This window comes from Aspergillus mulundensis (genome assembly GCF_003369625.1).
Source record: "Aspergillus mulundensis strain DSM 5745 chromosome Unknown scaffold_14, whole genome shotgun sequence".
In the NCBI taxonomy this organism is placed as follows: domain Eukaryota; kingdom Fungi; phylum Ascomycota; class Eurotiomycetes; order Eurotiales; family Aspergillaceae; genus Aspergillus; species Aspergillus mulundensis.
In genome coordinates, this window is record NW_020797902.1 from 738934 (window position 1) to 763022 (window position 24089).

The following is a 24089-nucleotide window of genomic DNA, read 5'->3' on the forward strand; positions in this document are numbered from 1 at the left end:
GGCTTGAAACCTGTTCTGCCCGCCTTGGATGAGACCCCTCCGTGTCCACTCCTGCTACAAATCCTGCTCTGGCGCAGTGCCTGCTCTTTTTTCGTTATATGCCACTGTTTTATTATTATTGATAGACTACACTATCGCATCTGAGCCAGCCGCAAGGTTCGCCAGTGTCGGCGTTCCCTACTTAACCAAGGCGTTAGTGGCGATCCTTCCCCCGCCCAACGCATGGCCCGGCCGGTCTAGATTGATCTGTGCTCAAGCTCCAGCAGTGACGCATTCCGAACCGTTCTCCCAAATCCCCTCATCCGCCGAGCTAATCTATATACAATCTCTCTGCTGCGTCTCCATCTCCACTGCTTTCTCGCTGTCGCCGCTGGCCGCCCGCGCATGTGCCCGTGCCTGCACACGCCCTTCCAGTCCGCGCCGCTCCCAGATCCGCAACTGTCGACTGACGCTGCGCCAGTTCTTGATCAAAAGCGTCACCACCCGCTGGCTTTCAATCTCCTCGTGGATCGCCTGGAATGCGTGGGTCTCGTCACTCAGCCCCGTCTCAATCAGAAGCGGTGCGAGTGTCGCGGCGAACCGGTCCAAGCTGAGCTTGTCTGCGTTGCTGTAGATACGCCGACTGACTCGTCGCTGCCGTCGCTCGATCTCAAGCATTCGCTCAGTCTCGTGGATCAACAGAGAGCAAAGCCCAAAGACTCCACAAATGAGGTTGAGTTGCATTGAGCTGGTAAGTGCTACGAGTGCCAAACTAATCGCTCGAACTTTGGCGTAGTCTTCTGCCGACAGCCCTGCGAGGCAGCTACCAGTCCGCTGCACCGACTGAGAAGAAATGCGTCCATGATGGATGTTCACCAGTGTTCGGTATAATAGCACGGAACCGAGTATGCCGCCAGGCAGCCCTGCCAACAATGCCATGAAAGTAGATCCGACGCTGAGGACATGAGAGGTTTGCGTTTCGTCTGACCTGGAGACGTCATCCAGGAACTCAGGCATCTTGCTGATTCTCATCGTCATATGAATCTTACTCTTATCCTTCTCGGCAGATAGCACCTGCTGGGCAAAGAAGTGGTATATTTGAGTAGCCGTCTCGAAATCTCCAGGGTCGACAAACAGATTTTGTACCGGGGTAGCTATTATCAATTAGTTCGGATCATAATGTGGGCCGGAGTGCCATACCATAAGTACGCAGGTAGTTTATGGTCGCCACAAAACACACTGGCAGGCTCAGCGTCGTCGGTGCGAAATCACCCGGAAGTGTCAAATAGCTATAGCCACCGAGTCTGGCCAGGGTTTCCAGCGGCTTGTTCATCAGCGACGTCATGAGGTGCGGGCGATCGGGCAGCGCAGTAAACGTTTTCATTCGACGTAAGTTGCGTGTCCGGGGCATAGCCGGCTCAGATCTGATGTGCATGGTGGACCGCATTATTCGAATTCGACCAAGCAGCCTGTCTCGTCGCCGTTCTAGCCGATCTGATGCAGCAAACAACCCGTCTGCTACAGCCGTCAGATCCCACCAATGAACTTCAAGATCGTAGGAATACTTACTGGTCTTATTGTCAGCCAAAGGTTCCAAAAATAGCGCAGATGCTAGTTTATTGAACGCTTCGCTGGCCATTTGTCTATCGGAGGCTGATGGCCAGCCGTGAAACCCAGCGCAGCCCCAGCTTGAGTGTGACGAGTTACTTAAGGAAAGAACATTTCCCGGCAACGAGGAGAAAGGGTTTTCTGAGCCACTGTATCCGGAGCTTGATCGCTCTGTAGAGTCGCTTGTCTTTGCTTGCGGTTTGAACGGGTTACTGAGCTGCGTTTCGGAGCGCGAGGCTTCGGAGCGCGAGGCTTCCCAGGCGTCATCAAAAGGGTTCGGATGAGCGAGTTCTCGATCAACGACGATAATCGGCATCGACATGCGCTTAGAGGGATGATGACAGACGGTGATGTTTGTAGTATTTGAGTTCACGGACTTCTCAGTCTTATCGCTGACTTTTCGAGCCTCGTCATCGGGTATAGGAGCTTTGAGCGGATTAGGGGACTGAGCGGAAACTGCAGCTTGGCTGTCTTTGGCTTCAATATCAATAGTCTCTTCGGAAGTCGGGGTTGAGCAACGAGCGCCCTCACTAACACAATCATCCTCTGCGACTTCGTCTTTGGCGATTGTGAAATTGAGCCTTTGCCGTCGATGTCTGCGGCCACGAAAGAGAGTCTTCAAGCCTGCGATGCGTCGCGAAAAGGACCCTGTATTCGGTCCTACCAATGTCAACGGCTCCAAGGCTCCGCTGCTAGGAACGTCCGAGTTTGTTTGAGGCTGTTGGCCGGAGGGTTGCGTGCGATTCTCTTTTTGCGATGAATGACTGTCCGAAGCAGCTTCCTCGCTGGTGATAAATCCTTTTCGAGTGTCCTTGGGTACATCTGGACCCGTTTCTCTTGCTGAGTTTATTCTTTGCTGGCCAGGCTGGGTGGCATTCGATTGTGGTCGGCTAATCAAGGTCCAAGATGGACTGGTGTCAGAAGCGTGACTGGCTTTCCCCGATGACCAGGAAAATATGCTGAGACGCCCCATCCTGCTATCCAAGGTAAAAGTGAGGACGGGCGTAGGAATGTAAACCACTTAATCGCCAGACTCGACTTTCGACGACATCGGTGCGCAACATCGCGAAACATCAGTGGCACTTGAGTCCGGCGCGGGCTGTCCACGGGCAACCGTCGCCCCTTCCTCATCGTGCGCGTATGTGCCACCCCAGAGAAGCCACGACCAAGGCCTTTGTATAAGGTGAGGGCCGTAAAGCCGTAATTCCTAGAAAGTCATAGTTGACCTATGATGCAAGCCAGCCAGCCGCCCGGGCACAACCGCCGCCTACCTCATACAGGATAAGTATAAGAAATACAAGAGACACGTGAAAGACTCATACAACACATGCGTAAATCATCATGAGGTGATCGTGCAATGACAGAAATCTATTTGCAAGCCAAACGCCGATGCTAGACTGTTGGCTGGCTATGTACTCCTCAGCAAGAGGGCAAGCCGAACGAATCAACGGTGCGATACCTTCATCCCTCCGAACAGCAGGTCCAGAATATAGAACATTGAGAATGAGCCAGCCATTCGTCCACCGACAGGCCATATCGAGTCGTCTCTGGCCTGACCTGTGAGAAACAAAACGCCGTTCCGATGCAAGTTGGGTTATGTAGGAGACCTGGAGGCCTGTCTTGATCATGAGGTTTCGTCACCTTCGCCTTCTAGCAGAATATATTGTAAAATATCGCTCAGTGTAAGCACGCCTTTTAATCGGAAATTGTCGTCTACCACGACAAGGCGATGTACGCGAGACTTGCGGATTGTATCGAAAATAGTATCTAGACCGTCGTTTAGCGAGCAGGTGTAAATTCCGGGGAAGTCCTGCGAGCGCGGTCAGCAAATTCTTTTGAAAACATGAACTCAACGCGTACCGAAGACCGCTTCTTCAATGCTTCGCCTACTGTGAGGCTTAAATCGTCATAGGCACCACCTTTGATTAAGGTGACGACATCAACGGATTCGAAAACATTGTATACGACGCCTGTATCGGTGTTAGAAGGTTGACGTATATGTTGTAAAGATAATGCATACCTTCCGAGTTTACAATGGGTACGCTAGAAATACTCTTTTGGACCAGTATGTGAATCACGTCAATGACCGGCGTGTCCATCGACGCGGTCGCAATGTCATGATAGGACCCTAGCCGGATTTCTCCCAGGGGTTTCCGTAGTTTCTGCGTATCACTAACGTTGACGGCCACGAATTTCAGGATTCGGTACTGGGTTATGACGCTGAGGACAAGGTGGCGATCTGTCTGGCTATCATTGGTGACAAGCGGAATCCTTCGAGCTCGGGACTCGAGCATGCGCCGGCAAGCCTCATACAGCGGTCGCTCTGGATCAATAGATATCGTCTCTGGGGGAGCAACGTCCAATGCCCTTTCCACCTCTATATCCCTTGTCAGTCCGGCGCACAGCAACAGGATGGGTTTCACAACACCAACCTCGAAGGCTATCCAATCGAAGTTGGTCTATCTTGTCGAGAGCCGCAGGGTTCTGGAAGTAGTATTGAATGACGTTGATGTAATCGGAGGTAGTCAGAAGGCCGGCGAAGGTGGACGATTTGGAATCCCATAATGGCGCGGAGACAATTCCTACCATGCGTGCGTCAGCGCTCGGCCTCATTTGCGTCCCCGGGGGAAGAGTCTGCAACTATCCGCAGACGTACCGTTCTGGGTGAGGATGTTCAAGCTCTCTTTCACTGTCAACGCGGTGTCGAAGACGATGAGCCGGAAACTTAGAGGAAGGACATCATAGCTTGTGCGGACCTTGAGGAAGTTGCGGATGGCACGCTAAGATAACAAACTCAATTAGCCGCGACCTCGGACATGGTATTGACGAACATGAGCCATTATCAATGGACGATAAGCGGTTCAAGCAAATGCGGGGAGCAGCGCGATCATCAAGACGCCTACTCTCCACAAGGAGAAGAAGGTCTGACGTATGCAAGACATTCTCGGGAAGGACAAGACAATCAAGCCACCGGGTGAAACAGGCCGGCATGCGAAAGAGCGAAAAATAAACTTACTAGGCCTTGTCGCTCTTCCCGATCGATCGCCCTCTCAGGCTGAGTTGCGGGCATTGGATATGAAGGACGACGTGATCGGAGATAGGAGGAGGGCTGGACGAAACCACCCTCGTGACCACAGATTGCGAGGGGAGGAGGAGGGTGAGGGTGAGGGTCGGAGAGGGGGACGGGCGGGAGCGTGCTGACCGAGCAAAACGTGGAGGAACGAGGGTCGGGGTCGGGGTCGGGATGGGTGGCAGAAGGAAGAGCAGCGCTGGCAGTGGACGCCGTGATGGCGGTGGTCGTGGTGTCGTTCGCTGGGGGCGGCAGCCCGGATCCGGAGCAGGAACCGCTGATTCTGCCCGTGGCCCCACGATGCTGTTGCTGGTGTTGACGATGCGAGCTGCCTTCCGACACAGACGCCATCTTATCCTTGAGCCAGCGGCCGGCAGCAAGTCCGCATATAGAATCCGCCTTGGGTCGAAAGAGGGGTAACTACTCCGTGCACGCCTAACTGGCTGGGGTCTGCAGGGGTTGAGGCAGCAAAGACGAGCAAACTACTCCGTCTAGACAACGAGGTACAGAGCAGGTCACGGATACGCCGCAGAGCTTCAGAGGGAAAGGAAGCCAGGGAGAATGGAGCGTGTAAGCGTCTGAAATAAAACTGTTACAGCGTTATGCTTGATATCTACTGCATCGATTCGCCAATGATGCTTCCACGCCTAGCTTAGCAGCACAGCATAAGGAGGGGTAGAGGGGCACTGCCAGACAGCCAGACGGCCAGAGTACTAATAGACTGCACATCCTTCCTGTTCCTAATCTCAAAGCCACTATTCTTTGTTCTCAACATCATCATCTCTACAGAGAAACCACGATGGTCCTCTATCTCGTCCTCAATCAGAGCTGCCACTTTCTTTGCGGCCTCAGGCCTCCACATCCGAGCCCCGCAATTCCCGCACGTGATCCGTCTCGAAGACCCTCGGACCCCACGCTGATGCTCTCTCCATCTTTCACCTCCACTCCGTCTCTACAGACAATCCTCCATCAAGTCTCGACGAAAAATCAGAACCAGAACTGTTTTGCAACAAAAACTGTCAGTCAGCAGAAACGCAAGCTACGAATTGAGTTCACAGCGGGGAGAGATGGCCAGGCGGAAACACTTTGGAGAAATCATGTATCTACAGCAACGGCGCGCCATTGATAACTCAGCCAAAGCAATATCACGACGTTTACGATTCCATCTTTCTGAACTATGTATAATCTTCTAGAATTTTGATCAGCGGCCCTCCGGAGCCTAGCGAGAAATCTCCGATGGACTCTACTGCATCAGAGTCACGGGCACTACTTAGTAGTTACTTTGAGCCTGGGTATGTCTGGTTGCAATGTAAGCATGTGTCAGAGGTCGAGCTTCATGGGTGATAACACATACAGGTTGTTTCGCTGGCGCATCGATCCAAGCACCCATTCTATACATCGCATGATCCGCTGGCGTCAGGCGAGTACTGTATCCCTTGCCATCCTTACAGTCGAACAAGAAATTCATCGGAAACAAAGGGTTAAACGGCGCAGCCTCTTGTATTGACCGGACCTCTTCAGGCGAAAGCTTGACCGTGATTGCGTCGTTCATGACCTTGACGTGGTCCGTCGTCTGGACGCCAACAATGGGAACCACATAGGTCGACTGGTGGAACAAGTATGCCAGGGCCTGGCTCACATTTAGCTCGGCATCAGTGGAAAGAATCGGGGTTGATAACTCACAATAGCTTGAACAGTGGACCCCTTTGCAGCAGCAACCTTCTCCAAGGCCTCTGATACAGCAAGCTCGTGCGGGCCTATCTCGTAAAAGCTCTTCTGCCCGGCGAGCTTCTCCTCGCGCTCCTTTCTCTGCTGGGAAGACAAGAGCAGTCCCCCGCCGAGTGCTGCCCAGGGGACGACTGCCATGCCCTGGTCCTCGCACATGGGGATGATCTCGGCTTCCATGTCGCGGAACGCCGCGTTCCATTTCCCTTGATAGATCGAGAATGGGGTGAGACCGTTCTTCCGGGCGACTATCAAAGTTGAAGTTAGCAAAGAAGAAGGCAACGGGACATATGCGATATAAACGTACACTCATTGGCTTTGACAACCACCCAGGCCGGCGTATCAGAAACCCCCAGGTACAGCACCTGCTTCGACATGACATACGAATGCAGATGAATCATGACTTCTTCGACAGAGGTATGAAAGTCCCACCTGCGCGCACAACCACCCATCAACATCAACCGCTGAAGCCCAGCACCAACACCAAGATAGAGGTCAACTCACCAATGCACATAAAGCACATCAATATAATCCGTCCTCAACTTCCGCAAACTATCCCTAACAGAAACAAACATCGACTTTGCCGAATTGCCAACAAAGTTACTCTGCATCGGCTCGTTCTCCCGGTTCCAACTGCGGTACTGCGCCGTGTACTTGGTCGCGATGACCATCTGGTCTCGCACCCCACGCGCCTCCATCCAAGCCCCAATATGCTTCTCTGACTCTTCACTGTTGTACACGTTCGCCGTGTCGATGAAGTTCCCGCCCTGTGCGTAGAACTCATCGAGAAGTGCAAAGGGGTCCTCGCTTACGCCGAAGAGCTCGCTCCATTCGTTGCCGAAGCTGATTCCGCCGAGGCAAATGGGAGATACCTTGACAGAGGCTGTGGGGGAGAGCGCGCGGTGGTAGGCGAGCGGGGTAGCGGGCTTGGGAGGGGGGTTGAAGAAAGACATTTTGTTCTGCTGCGGATGGGAGCGAGAATTGACGAGCGGTATTTGGGTACTGTTTGCAGTCATCTGCGTCTTTATATAGCGGTCTCGGGCTGCTAAAGGAACGGCGTCATGAGACTCGAATGCTCAAACTTTGCTGAGTCCCCGCTGCTCCGCATACTGCTTATGCTGTAGGTCCATGTGAGAGGCTTACTACTCCAGTCCAATATCGATTTTAGGCAACATATGGGTGATATCCATACATTGAGGCATGGAATCAAAGTGGAGCAGATAAGCAACCTGCATTAGCTCCGGGGCGATCTGCCTAACACCCCTCCGCGGACCAATCACCTTTCAGTTTCATGAACTATGCGATTTCATCCATGGATCGAGATTCGAGAGTCGAACTTGAACCTCAAGCGATCCAGATCCAACCATTCCAGCCTAGGAGGGCTGGGGCGACTCCCAAGGAAGCGTTAGTCCCACTAGATACTTGCGCCGTGCTCCGAATTGTTGAAGCAGGCCATATACCTTGTTTAGAGCTCCCTGACTATGGTCGTCACGGCTCTCGGTGACAGGAATATAAAACCGAAACACACCCCAGACATCGGGAGCTGGACCGTGTCTCTCACGAGGACACGGGGCAGCCGTTTAGGCTGGACTCGCCGAAGACCCTGGAACAGGGGATTGCGATAACGTCTGTTGCAGCGCTCTCGCCCGAGCTTGAGATGAATGGTGCGTATCTGGCGGATTGTCAGGTGTCTGATGCTAATGATTACGCGAAAGACCCGGGCATGGAGGAGTTTCTGTGGGAGCTTAGTGAGGAGCTTGTAGGAGGGTTTGAACCTCCAGAAGCTTAGTTTGAACGATTTGGACGAGAGAAGAGAATATTCTTTTCTATTCTATTCTACCAAACAGACGCAGACGCAGACGATATAAGATGCCAAAAACAAAGCTCAGCGGCCAAGGTGGGTCAAAGTTCATCAGAAGTCTAATCATTAAATATAGTATGCAGCATGTATGGGTATGCTTCGCTCCACTCCGCAATTGTTCCTTAAAGCCCAGTTCACGAAGCCTCAGCAGTGGCAGTGACGGTCGCAGCGCTCTCCCGCTGGGACACACTGGGGCTAGTACCAGTCTTGAGGTAGTGCTCGTACTCACCAGTCCGCTTCCCACCCTTAACCCAGCGCTCACGGTACTCCTTCTGCTTGATCTCGGCGAGCTTGTTCAGCGCAGGCCAGTAAGCGGCGTGGTCGTACTTGAACTCAACCTCGCCGCCGACGGACTTCATGAGCTGGGTGGGCGGGACGTGGTTGGAGAGCTTCTCGTTGAACTTGAGTTTCTCCCGCGTAACGGGGTCCAGGAAGGGGGTGACGATTTTAAAGAAGCCCATGATAATGAAGGGCACTAGAACCGTTAGCAAAGCACAGTGGGCTTATTAGATCCAGAAAACTCACTGTTGATAACCAACGCCCTCCCCAGCCTCTCAGGGTAATGGTTCTGCAGGAAGTGCACCGTATCCTTCGCCTGTCCAATGCTAGCATTCTGGCCGGACTTCGTCTGGCTATAATCCACGATCAGGGCGAGCGTCTCCTGGTCCGCGGGCATAAGATCAATCGCGCGCTCAAGCATAAACACCAGATGCTGCACCTGGCGATCGCTCTTCTCGGTATTCTGGTTCGAGGGCAGAAGATACAAACACGGCCGGCCGTGGATGTCGTACCCCAGCAGCACCTGCTTCCCTGTCTCGTTCTCAATGGAGATATAATCCGGCGTCAACTGCTCAAGCCCGTACTCGCGGCGCCAGGTAAGCGTGCGCTGTAGCCGGGCGACGGCCTCGGGGGCATTCCATTTCGTGGCGCGCAGGTAACGGAGCAGGCACTCGCGGGTGAGGAACATGCGCTCGTCGTCTGTTACAGGTTCGGTGGGGGAGTTCTTTGCCGCAGTAGTTGGGATGGTCGCCCACTCGGAGACAGACTTCAGGACAGTCTCATACTTGGCTTGTTGGTCTGCTGTCAATTGGGCGGGGGCGGTTGGTTTCGCGCTCTCGACGGGGCGGGGGAAGGGCTTTTGGATGAGGCCGTCGGCGGCGGAGGTGGGGAGGTTTAGGCTGTCGATTGTCTCTATCTCTGTCTCCTGGAGTTGCGGAGCGGGAGCTGCGGCGGGCTGTTCTTGAACTGGAGGCTCTGCTGGAGGTGCGGGTGCGGGTGCAGACTCAGTGGCAGGAGGTGTAGGTTGGGTCTCATCGGAGACCTGGAGCTTCTCAACATCGGCTGCTACAGCGTCGCCATTAACTGGAGGTGCAGGCTGAGCTGGAGCTGGAGCAATGGTCGCAGCTGGGGTGTCTGTTGAAGCGGTGGACATATTGTCGAGGAATGCAGGAGCAAATGAACGGAATTGAGTTCCAGAGATAGAACCACCTGAGCAAACACGCAATTGACCGAACTGTGGATTGGGCTGGGGAAAGTTTGAATTTAAAGGGGTCTCCACGGCTCAGCTCATGCGATGTTTCCTTCGTGTCTTCCGAAAAATGAAGCTTTGTTTGATTGGTGCCTTGTGTACTGTACGTAGTGAGTGATGATCGTCAGGACAACATTGCGTAGTGCTGCATAACTCTAATGACTAATTATGCCGATTGACTCTTATCTTAGCGTCTCGAAGCTCGGGCTTCTGGATAGCATCAACAACTCACATCACAAACAGTGAAAATAAACCCGAAAAACACAGCCAGAATGGTACAAATACCCTTATCTCCTCATATTTATCAATACTAACTTACCCACTCACAGAGCAAAGACTCCTCCCCAACCCACATCCACATGCACCACCCCCGGCTGGCGGACTACTTCGAAGACTTCACACGCCCACACACAAGTCAAACCGCCTCTCTGGCGTCCTCTACCTCCTCGACCCAGCACATGTACAATAACCACACCGTAACGTACGGGTCCTCCTCACCGGCGCTGGTCTCCTCATTCCTGCCGATCGAGGACATCTACCTCGCGCAGCAGTACCAGCCGCCGAACCCAGAGGACGAGGACGACGTCGTCCCTGACCAGCACGCGGCGTTTGGTATTACGAGGGCGATGGAACGGCGCAGGGAGACTGTGTGGAGAGACCTCGGGCTTGAGACGCTGGTTGCCAATGGAGGAATCAGTGGGAAGGGGAATGGACCGGCCAAGGTCAGGGCCAAGAATGCGGGGAGGTTGATGGGTGGGAAGAGGGTTGTTTGTTTGCGGTGAATCTGTCTCTTTGATGATTCTGGATTGCTGCTGTTGGTTGGCGGAGGAGCAGCGATTGACTTTGCCTGACTTGAGCTTTGCGACTATTGATACCCCCAATGCGATTTTGATGGTCATTATCATATCATTATTTGAGTCAACGCTCATTATACATTTACAAAACTATCTTTATATGCGGACAATATCCACGCGCGTCCGTTCGTATAGTTTGTGGCTTATGTTCTTCTGCTCCCGTTCTTCTTCGGCCACGCGGCGCGGATGGATGGCCATCTGTGCGTAGGTTCCTGCTGCTCGTCGCTTGGAGAGTGTGCCGGGGTTTATTGTGAGGATGCTGTCGACGACCTGTTGATGGTTAGTAGTCATCAAACTAGAGCAAAACGCAGATCATACCTTAGCAAAGGGCGGCAGAATGCTAGGGACGATCAAGATATCTGGCCGCACATTCCACCATTCACCGAGTTTGGAGTAGCTAACGTCCATGGCTGCGCCCGTCGCCAGCGCACCCTCAATTCCGGGTTTTGGAAGCGAACTTCTAGATGACGGTGGGAAGATAGGCATAAAGTGTCGCTGTTCAATCAGGTACTTCACCAGACGCGGCAAAAGGCCGTCTTTCGGTTTCCCGTGCCATGCTTCTTCCCTGCGCAACTCGTCCAGCACATCATGCGAGCACAGTCCAATGACTGTCTCGTTCAGGGAAAAGGTTACAGGGTTAGACACCATACGAACCTGCTTGGGTAACCCGAGTTCCTTTTTTGGTAGCTGCTCCTGTGGCCATGAGACGTGTTTGCTCACGGCGTCCCGGACGGACGGGACAAGCGCGATTGTGATGCTCGGGACAGTCGCAGCGAGTTTCTGCAACGGTGTGGATATGAAGTGCTTGAAGACGGTAGTAAGTGTGGCCGTGTCCGGGTCAATGTTCTCTGGAAGGTCGAAATCGCCCGCTGCCAGCAATGGGTGTTCGAGGTCCAGGAAAGGGCCCATGAGGATAAGGCCATCTGCGTAGCTCTCTGCGGCCTTTTGGCATATCTCCTTCAACGGCTCAAAGTCAAGATTATCGTCTGCTGTGTAAGGCCCCGAAGCGACCATTACATTCAACGGGGAAGAGCCTCCTTCTAGTATTCGCTCATTTGTACTCTCAATGGTGGGGATGGACGACACAGCTGGCGGTAGAAGAGGTGGCGGCAGAACTTCTTTGACCGAAAAGTACTTCCCTGACGCATTGATTCCCAGCAGGGCGACAATCTGTCCAGGGAAGAAGTTCACAGTGGGAATGGAGTCCACATTCAACGGAACCCTCCTACCGGCTCCCGTGCGTCTCGACGTCTCCAGCACAAGCGATGCCGGATTAAGCTTCCCTTCTGAGCTGTCAGAGGCGATGCGCCCAACGGCAACAATCTCGCTCGTGCTCTGGACAGCGGCGCTTCCGAACGTGATATCCTCCTTCTCATACTTCTTCTCGAATATGGCCATGAACTCGTCAATCCGATCATCCAGAATCTCAGACGCTTCCGAGAGTCGCATAGCCATGGGCTTATACCCGAACTTTTTGAGATCTGTGTTCGCGGCCGGGCGAATGCGAGGCTCCGAGAATGGCGCCATGGGTGTTTCGGGCATCGACAGGTGCTCGTTGATAGTTTCAACCGTTTGACCGGGGTTCTGGCGCTCGGAGAACGGGACAGACCTAACAAGTCAGCCATTACCACACCGCGCAGAACTCAAAGCAAAACATACTGTAAGCCCTCCACACCACCACTCGCAACCTTTGGCCTCGCGGCAACCGGAGAATCAACCTTCTTCACAACCGACGGCGACGAGAATTCTGCCTTCCTCTTAGCAGCCGGTGTCCGCACAGGTGTCAATCCGTCCAGCCTATTCCATGCAAAATCAAATCAGCAACCACCGCTTTCATGACTTCGAACGGAGAATAGACATCAAGACATACATCCCAAAAACATCCCCCGCACCGGCGCCTCCTCCAACATTCACATCCCTAGCCCTCGGCGTCGCCGTGGCCCCACCGCGCTTCTCAACATGCTGCCGTCCCCTGGCCTGCCGTTCCAAATTCTCCTGCACATCGCGCTTGAACAGCCTAACAGTTTCGAGATCGAGCTTCGTCTCCTCAGAGCCCATTCGCAGGCAGTACGACTCCCATCGGTAAAACAGTTCTTGCGCGGTAATGTCGTGGACGCGCATGATTGATTGCAGTTCCCTGAGGACGTCCGCGGGGAGACCGGACGGCGCAGAGGCCGCGAATATCTCGGTCAATTCATCTTTGCTGGAGTCTGTTGTGACACCGGGGTCTTCGGAGAGTAGGGAGCCCATTTCGCTGAGATTGGTATGCTCCCCGGGTTGTTGTAGAGTGGTTTGGTGGAATTGGACTTGGTAGAGGTTGGATTGGGTCCGATAATTAATTGGGGACGCGAAAGCGCGCCTGGACGCGTTCTGCCTACCTTTACCGCCTTTTCGGACCTCACCTTGAAGCACGTGATCCTCATACACGTCTCTGACCAGGAACTCACTACAACAAGTTGGCAGTATGTCTTGAACAAATTGGCAGGCCAATGATTACTACGGACCAATATATCGAGCTTATGCTGCTACCACGAATAAGTTGTCTAATGATGTGAAAGTTCTACGCTCTAATCGTCCACATGCACTCTTGGAAAAATATATATTTCTGGGTAACATGGGTTGCAGTCTTGTTCTTCCACAGTTCTCTGTCACATTCTGATTATTATCTATAGCGATTTATACATCCTTTTCCACATCTTCAACACTAGGAACCTTATTCAACGTCTTCCCATAGAAGTCCGCAACAATCTTCGTACACTCAGCGATAACCTTCACATCCTCCATAGGGACCCCAAGCCTCCTAGTCCCACGAATATGCCAACTCGTCTCGGTGGGCAGATTCTGGCTCATAATGCCGGGAAGCACAACCATCTGCGTATCAACATCATCCAGCACCTGACGGTCACTCAAGAAGAAGCCGTAAGTGATCTCCATACTCAGCCAGGAGAAGTCCTTGTGCGCCGCAAACAGATCCAGCGTGGCGTTGCCGTTCCTCGCATACAGCTTGTTGAACCAGCCAACGCCGCGCTCGTGGTTCGCTTCGTCGCAGGCCCAGCCTTCGCGCGTTGCGGGTGAGTAGTCTTTATCTTCTTCTCTTTCGACCTTGGATATGGCGAGGATTGCTTCGATGGGCTTGCAGACGCCGACGATGATGACGGACTTCAGGAGCGCTTCGCGGAGGCGCCGGACTAGCTGCTTTCTGGCGTCGGAGGTGCTGTAGGCGGGTTGCGAGGTGAGGTAGAGGTATAGCTGGTCGGCGCGTTCAGGGTCTGGGCTGGCAACGAGTGTGGATGTTGCAAGGATAGCCCATTTGTCGGCGGGGATGGAGGTTGCTTGGGCGAAGCGGGATTCCAGTGTTTGGAAGAGGTTTAGGTATTTGGGGTCGATTGTAGGAGCAGCCATTGTGGAGAGGGTTCGTGATGTGGAATGTCTTCGACAAAGCACTTGCTTAGGAGGCGTGTGAAAGGGTGAGAAACACAGTTGAGTGGAATAAAGCTGCCTGGTGAGAGCGAGGCAGAGCAGATCGGTGAGCTGCAGATGGAAACCACCGAGAGGCAACCGGGCCATTCGGGTACTGAAATATGCCGCTGTTCGTGTGCCTCAGTGATGGATCAGCGATACCCTACCCGGTGTAGCCTATCGATTCCTGTTGGTGTATGCAAGCTGAGGGGTGTGCGAGTGGGACATCAAGCTGGATCTGAAGTGGGATGTCGCATCACTACCGAATTCGGCGCCAGGATAGCGCACCTCTGGCATCAGCATCGAAGACAGTAGAGAAATAAGCAATGCGGATACAGTCAGCTCCCACATCGCCTGGATCATTATCGAGCTTGTAGACATCAGGAGTCGGAAGTTCCGGGCCATGGCTCTTGTCCGTCGTGCGGGGTAAGTATAGCTTCACGGGCGAGATGATAGAGACAGAAGTCAGGAACAACACCGGAAACTTCAATCGATCGAGTATCTCCCGGGACTAAAGGTATTCTACGGAGTAAGCGCTTCCTTGCTTACGCCTGTAAACTAGGCTAAATCCAAGTGTCACCAAAAGGCCAAGCTCCAAGGCACGCGACACAACGTCATAGCATCAAAGCTGCCCTGAGTCCTGACATCGATCAGCAAGAAGCCCAGGGAAGCTCACAGGTATGACATTACATCTGCAATCACAGTCGCATACAGCTATCCTCACCGGAGCAAAATCAGCAAACCGACAAGATGTTCTTGCACGCAGCCCCACGTATGATCTCAGTGCTCCAGACCATGATGACATCACCTCTTCGAACCCTACCTATATAGACCAGCTCTGAAAGCGTACGGTAGCTCTTCATCAATTACACTCACATCCATCTCAAACAACTAAATACCCTTCTACGATTCATTAAGAGCCTCTCTCTATCTTAAAACACAACCATACACATCATGTCTTCCTCATCCACTCAGTCCAACGTCGGCCGCGGCGCCTTCTACGAAGCCGGTGACCAGCGCAACGCTCCCCAGTCCGAGATCAACCAGCAGGAGAGATACGAGGCCGGTGAGAAGGCCAGCCACAAGAACCTTGACTCCAGTATGTTTGCCTCTTCCATAGACCCAGCCTTGCGAAGTATGAGGCTAACCAGCATCTTCATCACAGAGGACCAGCGCTCCATCGCCAACAGACTCGCCGCCCAGAGCAAGGAGGACGACCCCTCATCGCACCACAACCGAGACTTCCAGCCTGAGGCTGAACTCAGCAAGAAGGATCCCGTCAAGCCTGTATGTTGCTTATACCAAGTTGAAGACGAGTGAGGATGGTGGCTAATGATGTTGATGCAGGCCAAGCTCCACGGCAACGAGCCTTCAAAGGGCGCGAAGATCGACAAGGAGCTGCAGGAGGACGATGAGCAGCGTCTGCGCGAGAAGGGAATCAAGAAATAGATTTTAATGATGCCACTGTACGATATGATTGACGAGAATTAAATTGCGACATCAAGTTTGACACTTGAAAAAATGGCTTCTTATTATATTCTCATGTCGTGATATACAGTTGTTAAAGTATTATGCGATATGGTACAGCTGGTATCAGCGTCGTCGCTCGTAAATGCGTAGAATCATCAGGTCTGCAACTAGTGCTTCAGGGACTCACTCCCAGTGGAAATCATCATCGTGTGGCTGGGCGAAGACATTGTCCCAGTATTGCTCGACCTTACGGCACGTTTCGTCTTTGGATACCCAGGTCTGGAACTCGACGTCAGGATCGCAGCTGATGGATTTGAGCTCCTCCCAGTACGCCTTTTCAGCATCGTATCCAAACCGTTGGACAACGTCTTCAGGCACAATCCATGCACGTCCGTCAGATCCATCAGGCCGGACTGTCGGTGCAGTCTCAAATTCGGTTCCCCAAAGGTTGCCCCCCGGGTTGAATTTGGGGTAATTGGCATGGATAAAAAATACCCGCGGTGCGTCGGCCACGCTAGGATCGAGCACCCGGAGTAGCCCCTGGCTAACCAAAGACTGATCTTCAATTGGATCGGACTGGGCCATAGCGGACCCAGATAGTCCGTCCGGTGCCGGGTGGCCAACCGCCTGTACCCTCTCGCTCACTGCGTAGAATGGTTCCTTGACGGCAGATGCGGCTTGAAGAAAGGTTTCCTTGTCGCCCTCACCTGGCCCACCTTGTGACAGCAGACGGAAGTAATGAGATGGCCCGTAGTAGTTGTAGTATGCGGATAGTAAAAGCGTCCGCAGATGAGTCTTTTTCGAGATGAAGAGAACACCCGCCTCGGTAGTCTGGCGCCCATTCATAGGGATTTCTGGCTGGTCCGAGATCTGGAAGTAGAGCGGTGATACTGATGATTGCCAGAAGTCAGGCCACGTAATCATGCCTGTTGATTTGAACAAGTCTGAATCAAGCAATAGCTCGGGCTCGTGGAGAGGGAAGCAGTCGGCGTCCATCCAAACGACTTCCTCGAAGGAGGAGAAGAGGACCGCGAAGACCTTCAGTTGGAAGTGCTCAATGGGATCTTTCCCAACCACGTCAGAGAGAATTAGACATCGCGCATTCAGCTTCGGCAGCACATCCTCGCAGATGCTCTCTTCGTACTCGCCGGCATCCTTCATATACACCTCGACCGGTAGGTTCGAGCCGGTACGTCGCAGCATCCGCAAAGTAGCAAGAAAGACCGGAAAGTATTGGCCTCCAGCAGTCGAAACCAATCCGCGGGTACCAGGAGCATGGACAGGCTTGAGAGGTTTGGTATCCTGGATGTCGTGCAAAAACCGCGCGTGGGCATCTCGCATGGCCGACACCCCGGCTTCGTCCATGAACGACAGGTCCGGCCGCACTTCCTCCGTGGTAGCATTGAAGTGGGTAGGCTCGACATTTTCCTCGTGAGATGGCGGAGGGCAATTTGGAGCGTTCGCTTCTAATATCGGCTTGAAGGCTTTCCAAAACACATTTTGGCGTTCGGCAAGAGGCACTTCAAACGCGGAGTTGGGAACTATCACGGAGGCAGGAGCCGGAGTCCAATTGATTTTGAAGACACCGACAACAAGGAACAGCGCGGCGACTATGGAGAGGACCGTCCTCAGCCTACTGCGGCGGATCTTGGGCATAGCTAAGTTCGCACTGGAAAGTGTTGCATGTCTGAGTTGGTGGTCAGGCCGCAATCTCACGCTTTGGGACACAGCATAGAACTCCAGTCTGAGTAGCCGGAGATCTACTTGCAGTAGAAATCTCGATCAGCAGCAGAGAAAGTAATGAACCGATCCCGTTAAACGGGAGAGCTGATACAGAAGGCGGTGGCAGAACCCCTGAGGCTAAGCCACGGCCGATAAGAGAAGGCACGCTGCAGATCATCCTCAGCCATGAGCCACATGGCCCATCTTGCACGCCCGCCAACGGCTTCGAGAGCGCTCTAGACGGCAATAGTTGCCGATGCAGAGATTATTTCGAGAAAGAACGCAGATCTGCATGAAAACTTCGATGAACAGCAACGCTCCGAGATGCCGGACATTATATATCTGGGAGATCCGACAGGCTAACCGTGCTGGTGGACGGAGTGGCGGCACCAACCGCCAAACGTCCCTTATCGCCATCGTCCCAGCCAAAGGCGCGGGTTTGGGTCCTCGCAGCACCCGGAGATTTATGAACTCTATTATATCTGGCACCGCGGCACTCCAATCTTCCTTTTTCTCCTCTTTCCCCCTCCTCCTCCCCTCTTCTCGCTTTCTTCACATCTTCTTCAGCACTTCTTCACCGGCAAAACCTCATCCCATGGACCCCCACAGCGCGGATCGCCTCCGCATCGTCTCCTACCCCCGATAATACCCGGCATTGCCACGGCACGGACTCCCGCTTGGCTCTCCAGACTCCAGTTTAGCTCCTACTATAGGCAGAGAATGTCGCAGACTGCTTCTGCCAAAGTACACAAGYCCCCGCCTTCAACGGCTCCTGTCCGGAAACGGCGGAAGAGGACTGTAGTGACTGGCGCGGCTCATGACTGTTTCACTTGCGCCCGCAATGGCTCGTCGTGCGACCGTCGACGCCCGTACTGCTCCCAGTGCCTCGAAAGCGGGATTGAGTGTGCGGGGTACAAGACAACGTTGACATGGGGCGTTGGTGTTGCGAGTCGGGGAAAGTTTCGAGGCTTGTCTCTGCCGGTGACTGGGGCACAGCCGGCTCCGGGGAAAGGGAAGTCTCGCCGTGCGTCAGGCCACCAAGAGCCCCCATCACCTCGGAATACAGCCGCCCTCCCACCTCAACCCCCGCCTTATACTCAACCTTCCCCGGCTCCGGACACTGCTCCTGAACCTCAATCGACACCGATACCATCACCACAACCCCATGCCGTCTGGAGCCAGCCGAGCCCAACAAATAACCTACACAACCTCTCAATACACACCTTCACCGACTCAACAGACACAGACTCGGTCTCTGCACATGGGAGCTGGACAGGGTCATGGTCTCCATCATATCAGCTACCGCCAACAGCGTGGTCATGCCCGTCCACGGAAGACGCGGAAAGCGACGAAGCCGTTGAGGAATTGCAGCGCCGTCACTCTTATGCCTACCATATTGCGGATCACTCGCCATCATTCTCGCAATTGCTTCTTGCTCGGTCCGTTGGCCGAACACCGCGCCTTCGATACTTGATTAGCTATTATGCAGAAGTCATCGCCCCGGTGATTGTGGCTTTCGATAGCCCGACTAATCCCTTCCGCAATTCTATCCTGCGTATGGCACAAGATAGTATTTCTCTTCAGGAAGCGATTGCGACCTTGTCTACCAGCAACCTGCGACAGAGACGTGAACGGGGTACGTTCTCGACCGGACGGACGGAGCCCGCGCGGATGTCTTCATTAGCACACCGGGCTCTAACGGATACACCGCTACAGGAATGTAAAGATCCATCCATTCCTGAAGGGTTTGTTCATGAAGAGCAGTATCATCGTGGCATGGCGGTCAAGGAATTGAATAAGGAGTTGGCAGATCCGCAGCAAAGGCTCTCGGATTCTGTTCTTGCCACCTTGTTGATGCTATGTCTGTTCCATGTCTGTGATACTGGAGTCGGTCAGTTCAAAACCCAATTCGCTGGTGTGACCAAGTTGCTTTCAATTCGATTGCGGGCCTCTCCTTACCTATCAGAGGAACTAAAATGGTTCATCCGAATGTTTACATGGTACGATACGATGACTTCGACAACGAACGACCGCGAGCTTCAATTGCACAGCAGATATGTCGACTTGACTGCAGCGTCAGATGGCGAATGGGGCCTTGAGAATCTCGCTGGATGCGACGCCGGGCTATTCAGAATCATCTCACACCTTGGTCGGTTGAATCTCCTCAGCCAGAGCCAGGAACACACCCAATCTCCGCCGCATATCTTCGTGCCTACCTCCGTCCCTCCGCCTTCCATGACCTACCATACTCAGGAGATGTTTCTATCCGGCCTACCAACGCAAATTGACCCCTATCTCTTCCCATTACCTACTCCGCCGAGACCTGGCGATCAAACCAAGCAGCCGTCATCACCATCTTTCTGGACGGAATGGTACTCTATCAAACAGCAACTGGAAGCCTGGCGGTTTCCACAAGAGCGGCTCAGCCCGGGGCATGTGGAGTCTGCTCAGATGCATGCGTACATATCACCACCTTCATCGCCGCTATACCAGTCCGGAGTTGCTCCTCAGAATGTCGAGGACGTTTTTCACATCTCCGAGTCGTTTCGCCACTCGGCGCTCCTTTACAGCGAGCGTCTCGCATACCCAGACTTGCCGTCTTCCCACCCGCGCATCCAACAGATTGTGCAGCGCTCAATGGCACATATTCTGGCAGTCAAGTCTGATGTGTACCTTTTATGGCCACTGTTTATCACCGGCTCCGAATGTGTCTATGAAGAGCACCGTATAATTATCCAAGAACGTTGCAAGGATATCTCCAGAGACTCTGGGTTCTGCAACAATCTTTCCTGCCTCGAACTCTTGCAGAGAATCTGGGCGGAGAACCCCCCTGCCGGCGCACAGGAAAACGGATATGGGGGGTTACCGGTATACCAGTCTGACTGGCCGGCGTTGGATGGCGGTATGCCTCCCATTTCCCTTTGCAAGGGACAGGGCTTCCGATGGCAGCACGTTATGCAAGCGAAGCGAGCCGAAGGAGAATACATGGTGGTGTGAAGCTCGCCATGAATGACGAAAATAGATTTCTCAGTTATATACCACCTAATGAACTTCAATACCTTTGACCCTGTTCCAGAACACAGATCTATTAAACATGCCATGTGCACCGATACATACACTCGATTTGAATCTCAGTAAACACCGAGTCTAGACCTCGTTTCCCGACACTTGGCAAGGTTCACGACGGCCATACTAATAAGAAACCCCCTAGGTCGCCAGGGCGGCCTACCCGTGCCGACAAAGCTTGAATCGGAATGCTATCTAGTACCGCCAGTCCCCGACTCTAGCGGTGTCAGGGTCGGCGTCGAGTCTCAACAAACAACAAACAAGCTCAACCAAGGTCCACATCCATATTCCAAGTTCTGCGCGATACCTTATGCTAGGGACATGGCTGGCTTGGCCTGGCCTGGCTTGGCCTGCCTCGCAGCTCTTGCCCGAGGTCGTAGTCGTACATGTCTGCGTCTGCGTCTGCATTGCATTTGCTTCGCATCTAGATCCAGGTGTGTCGGGAAACGAAGCGAGCGAAGCGAACGGTTTGCAGGAGATCGAGGATATGGACTGCATTTATCATTGCTTGCCTATCACTGCTGTAGGCATGTCTAGTTATGTCGTGCTTATGCGTACCCTACTACTGTGTCGATCCAATGCAATCAACAAGATGCAAAAGCCTGGCCTAGTATTGCAGGAGCATGGATGTATGCAAAGAAACGACCCAGGTTATGCACTGCCGCTAAGGGTTGTAAGATTGAGACCCATGTTGCTAAGCCTTGCTGCAAAGTTTAAAAAAAAGGTGAAAGGTGAAAGGTGAAACTGAAAGGTGACAACTCATCGACCCCTCCATCTCCACTCGGGTCGTTGCTGGGGTGAAGGACAAGGTTGATGATCTAGCAGGAACTTGGAAGGCTCCATAGCCTAGGAATCAGGATTGCGATGATGGTGAATACAGTACGTAGATTCGTTTACGAGCACATAGATCAGTGTTCAAGTCCAGTCCAGCGAACCGGGGATACCGTATCGGATAGCGCACCCGCACTCGACGTACATGGCATCTATAGGTAAAGCAACGTATCCAACAACATCATTCCATTCCATCAACCTCGAGTAACCCTCCACAACCTCAAGTCGACAATGACATCCGCATCCGCATCCTCGATGATCGAAATAATTCTCCTAGCGCCAACCCACACGAACCGTTACGGCTGGATCTCGTGTCAAGCCCTCATTTGCGGGGATATCCCCGACTCCACTGTTGGACAGCAGCACAGCACAGCAGTAGGTAGCACTTGTAGGGCTGGGCGAGCCATGGCCGAGAAAGTGAGTTTGCGTTTGCATTCCAGCCTTGCGGCGTACCGGTATGCAGTGATCGGTCCCGAGTACGAGGACTAGAGTCTAGAAGTGAAGGCGGTTGTTCAGAGGTCGGTTATTTGCTGTTAGATCTTGTCACCTAGTGCTGGAGGACTAGAGTGTGGAGTAGGCGGCTATCGATATCGATATGGATATCAATATGGAGACGGAGACTATGACGCGATTCATATTAAGTCCAGTCGCGGAGTCGCAGGATGAATCGGGGTGTGTTGTCAGCGTGAGGTGAGTCGGCTTGGCTGTACTTTTTACAATAGTAGGAGTATTCCGTAGGTACATAATCCGTAGCTTGGGTCCTTGATGTACTCCGTAGGCGCTTTGTGTCCAAGGTTGAAGGATGTATGCAACCTTGGACTACGGAGAACGGAGTAGACAAGAGAGGGAGTCCGTATACAATTCATGAGGACGGTGTAGTGTGGCGTAAGCATAAACCGACTCAATTGAGCTTGCATATATTCTGATGTACATGTACAACAGCGTACGAAAGACGACAGAATCTAGGGTACGAGCACGGTAAGAACATGTTCATGCACCAGCGCAAGGACTCGTTCGAGTTCGAGTTCGACTCTCGCGGTGCCCACTGCCCAGCCAGCCAGCCCAACGCGGCCGTCCAAACCAGGTAAACGGCCTCATGGCCTACGATAAGCGTGGGTCTGGAACATGCAACGAAAGTCCCATGCAGACGCGAATCGAATCGATCAGCGCGCTGCAGCTGCGCCAATCCTTTCCCTGGCTTGAGCAGAGCTGGAATGGAAAGCGATCTAGGGCTCAGGGCAAGGGCAGGCGCACAATCCTTCAGAGTCAGATCCGAAATGAAATGAAATGAACCAGGTCGCCGTCGGCAATGCATGGTTCCTTGCTTTTTCTTGTTCTCATTTCGCCTGCCGCTGATCGGCGTGAGGCTTGAATCATTGCTGGACGGGGAAATTATTCTTAGACAGGAGGGAGGAAGGAGGGGTGCGACACAGAGCGACCGGCTTGAGTTGTACTCGTAGGGAAGTGTTGGGGCTTGGGTTGGAAGTGAACATTGGGAATGTGAAGCGCGAGTCACGCGACCGCGTAAAACGATTCATTCATGCCTGGTGCCTGGAGGAATTGATATCTCGAACCTCGATGAACAAAGGACGGGACGGGATAAGTATGCGGTGGATGGGAGATATGCGGTATTGCAAATACGATGGTACCGATGAAGGGGATGCAGGGTAAGATTGGACGGAATATAAATAAAACAATATTAAATCCAAGGCTGTGATTGATTGGAATCCTTCAAATAAAAGTCTAATAGAGAGATCCAGAGCAAGGGGCCTGGGGTGAAGAGTGAAAACTCTGCTGGTGGGGCTGGAGAGAGATACGGTGTAAGACAAGTCGAGTCTCAGTCTTGGACTTGGTCCTGATAATAAGCGCTGTGAAGGTGGAAGTGATAGTATCGATGACTGCCAATCAATATCTACCATAGAAGAGCGGAGAATGGTGGTCAGCAGTAGAAATGCAGAATGCGAATGCAGAAGCCGACCGTTGGCGAGCCGGAGTTAATCATCGGCTTAGGTGACAGACCCATAACCCAGCGATCCGCGACTTCTAGCGGACTCTAAATCTTTTCCATCGGAGCATCCGCGCTATTGGTTGCAGCCAAGCATCCAGAACCTCTGCGAAGTGCGAGTGTGCTCTCGTTGTTTTTGTGTGATATGCCAGGGGTTACACCGGCTTCGACGCTCATTCAGCGCATAGCCGCGCACCGAAAAGCCGCACTGCTAGTTAGTGATAGATCGAATCCCTACCTGAAGGCTGAAGCAGTCTGTCTGTATTTTACTTGCTTCACAAAGTACTCCGTACAGACTACTGAGACGGTGTCAAACCTTGGTGATGGTGTGGTGGCTGCCCAGCGGAAACCATGTCCGCAGCCCAACTTGTCACTCCAGCGTTCAAGCGATTACTCTGGAGTTGACTGTTGAGGGCTCGGCCAGTCGCTGCCTGGCGAGCTTATTCTGATCCACGGAATGCAGCGGATGCAGCCGGGCTTTTCCACGGTCTATCAGATGTCAGACATGACCTCACGGCCACCGTACCTGATGCTCATGCATGCAGCATCTATCGCTGCGCTCAGCGGTTACCGATACCGACCAGACCGCGCCACATTGCCACTCCAATAGCAGCCACAGAGTCTGACCACAAGGACGGCTGCTCTTATTCTACCGACGTTCCCCACCGCTCCCGAGGGCCACCATTCCCAGTAGGGATTCTGTTCAAATTTGTATGGTAATGTACATACAATTCGTAACAACGCTCCTACTGGGGCCGGTCTTTGTTGGGACTTGGGAGATCTCAAATTTCACTAAGTCAGCCGCGTGGTGTTAGGCTAGGAATAAGGCTGTCGACGCGTTGAAGAGCCATTGAAGTACAGGTACTTTGTTTTCTATAGGGAATTGCATACAAATCGAAGTACCTGTATTT

The 24089-nt window shown here is 53.0% G+C and overlaps 10 protein-coding genes across 10 annotated transcripts; 3 read left to right on the forward strand and 7 right to left on the reverse strand.

Moving 5' to 3' along the window:
* Positions 1-315: 315 nt before the first annotated feature.
* Positions 316-2560, reverse strand: DSM5745_10208 (uncharacterized protein; the record flags this gene model as incomplete). Its single annotated transcript, XM_026752224.1, has 2 exons — positions 316-1133; positions 1180-2560. 2 exons carry the CDS (start codon positions 2558-2560, stop codon positions 316-318), a joined length of 2199 nt encoding a protein of 732 aa, XP_026599286.1.
* An 806-nt stretch (positions 2561-3366) lies between these two features.
* On the reverse strand, positions 3367-5008 carry snf4 (AMP-activated serine/threonine-protein kinase regulatory subunit SNF4; the record flags this gene model as incomplete). Its single annotated transcript, XM_026752225.1, has 5 exons — positions 3367-3557; positions 3608-3964; positions 4020-4169; positions 4244-4367; positions 4604-5008. The coding sequence occupies 5 exons, from the start codon at positions 5006-5008 to the stop codon at positions 3367-3369; spliced, it is 1227 nt and encodes a 408-aa protein (XP_026599287.1).
* A 926-nt stretch (positions 5009-5934) lies between these two features.
* DSM5745_10210 (uncharacterized protein) lies at positions 5935-7335 on the reverse strand (the record flags this gene model as incomplete). Its single annotated transcript, XM_026752226.1, has 5 exons — positions 5935-5955; positions 6012-6287; positions 6341-6630; positions 6690-6814; positions 6887-7335. The coding sequence occupies 5 exons, from the start codon at positions 7333-7335 to the stop codon at positions 5935-5937; spliced, it is 1161 nt and encodes a 386-aa protein (XP_026599288.1).
* A 359-nt stretch (positions 7336-7694) lies between these two features.
* On the forward strand, positions 7695-8171 carry DSM5745_10211 (uncharacterized protein; the record flags this gene model as incomplete). Its single annotated transcript, XM_026752227.1, has 3 exons — positions 7695-7786; positions 7916-8046; positions 8098-8171. 3 exons carry the CDS (start codon positions 7695-7697, stop codon positions 8169-8171), a joined length of 297 nt encoding a protein of 98 aa, XP_026599289.1.
* Positions 8172-8377: 206 nt separating this feature from the next.
* On the reverse strand, positions 8378-9675 carry DSM5745_10212 (CRAL/TRIO domain protein; the record flags this gene model as incomplete). The annotated part of the gene is made up of 2 exons (XM_026752228.1): positions 8378-8718; positions 8769-9675. 2 exons carry the CDS (start codon positions 9673-9675, stop codon positions 8378-8380), a joined length of 1248 nt encoding a protein of 415 aa, XP_026599290.1.
* Positions 9676-10721: 1046 nt separating this feature from the next.
* On the reverse strand, positions 10722-12875 carry DSM5745_10213 (DNA-directed DNA polymerase alpha subunit POL12; the record flags this gene model as incomplete). The annotated part of the gene is made up of 4 exons (XM_026752229.1): positions 10722-10895; positions 10944-12234; positions 12285-12422; positions 12496-12875. 4 exons carry the CDS (start codon positions 12873-12875, stop codon positions 10722-10724), a joined length of 1983 nt encoding a protein of 660 aa, XP_026599291.1.
* A 426-nt stretch (positions 12876-13301) lies between these two features.
* Positions 13302-14027, reverse strand: DSM5745_10214 (uncharacterized protein; the record flags this gene model as incomplete). The annotated part of the gene is made up of 1 exon (XM_026752230.1): positions 13302-14027. One exon carries the CDS (start codon positions 14025-14027, stop codon positions 13302-13304), a length of 726 nt encoding a protein of 241 aa, XP_026599292.1.
* Positions 14028-15038: 1011 nt separating this feature from the next.
* Positions 15039-15533, forward strand: DSM5745_10215 (uncharacterized protein; the record flags this gene model as incomplete). Its single annotated transcript, XM_026752231.1, has 3 exons — positions 15039-15183; positions 15250-15371; positions 15432-15533. 3 exons carry the CDS (start codon positions 15039-15041, stop codon positions 15531-15533), a joined length of 369 nt encoding a protein of 122 aa, XP_026599293.1.
* A 204-nt stretch (positions 15534-15737) lies between these two features.
* DSM5745_10216 (alpha-mannosyltransferase) lies at positions 15738-17210 on the reverse strand (the record flags this gene model as incomplete). The annotated part of the gene is made up of 1 exon (XM_026752232.1): positions 15738-17210. One exon carries the CDS (start codon positions 17208-17210, stop codon positions 15738-15740), a length of 1473 nt encoding a protein of 490 aa, XP_026599294.1.
* Positions 17211-18117: 907 nt separating this feature from the next.
* On the forward strand, positions 18118-20273 carry DSM5745_10217 (fungal specific transcription factor domain-containing protein; the record flags this gene model as incomplete). The annotated part of the gene is made up of 2 exons (XM_026752233.1): positions 18118-18180; positions 18273-20273. 2 exons carry the CDS (start codon positions 18118-18120, stop codon positions 20271-20273), a joined length of 2064 nt encoding a protein of 687 aa, XP_026599295.1.
* Between the last annotated feature and the right edge of the window lie 3816 nt (positions 20274-24089).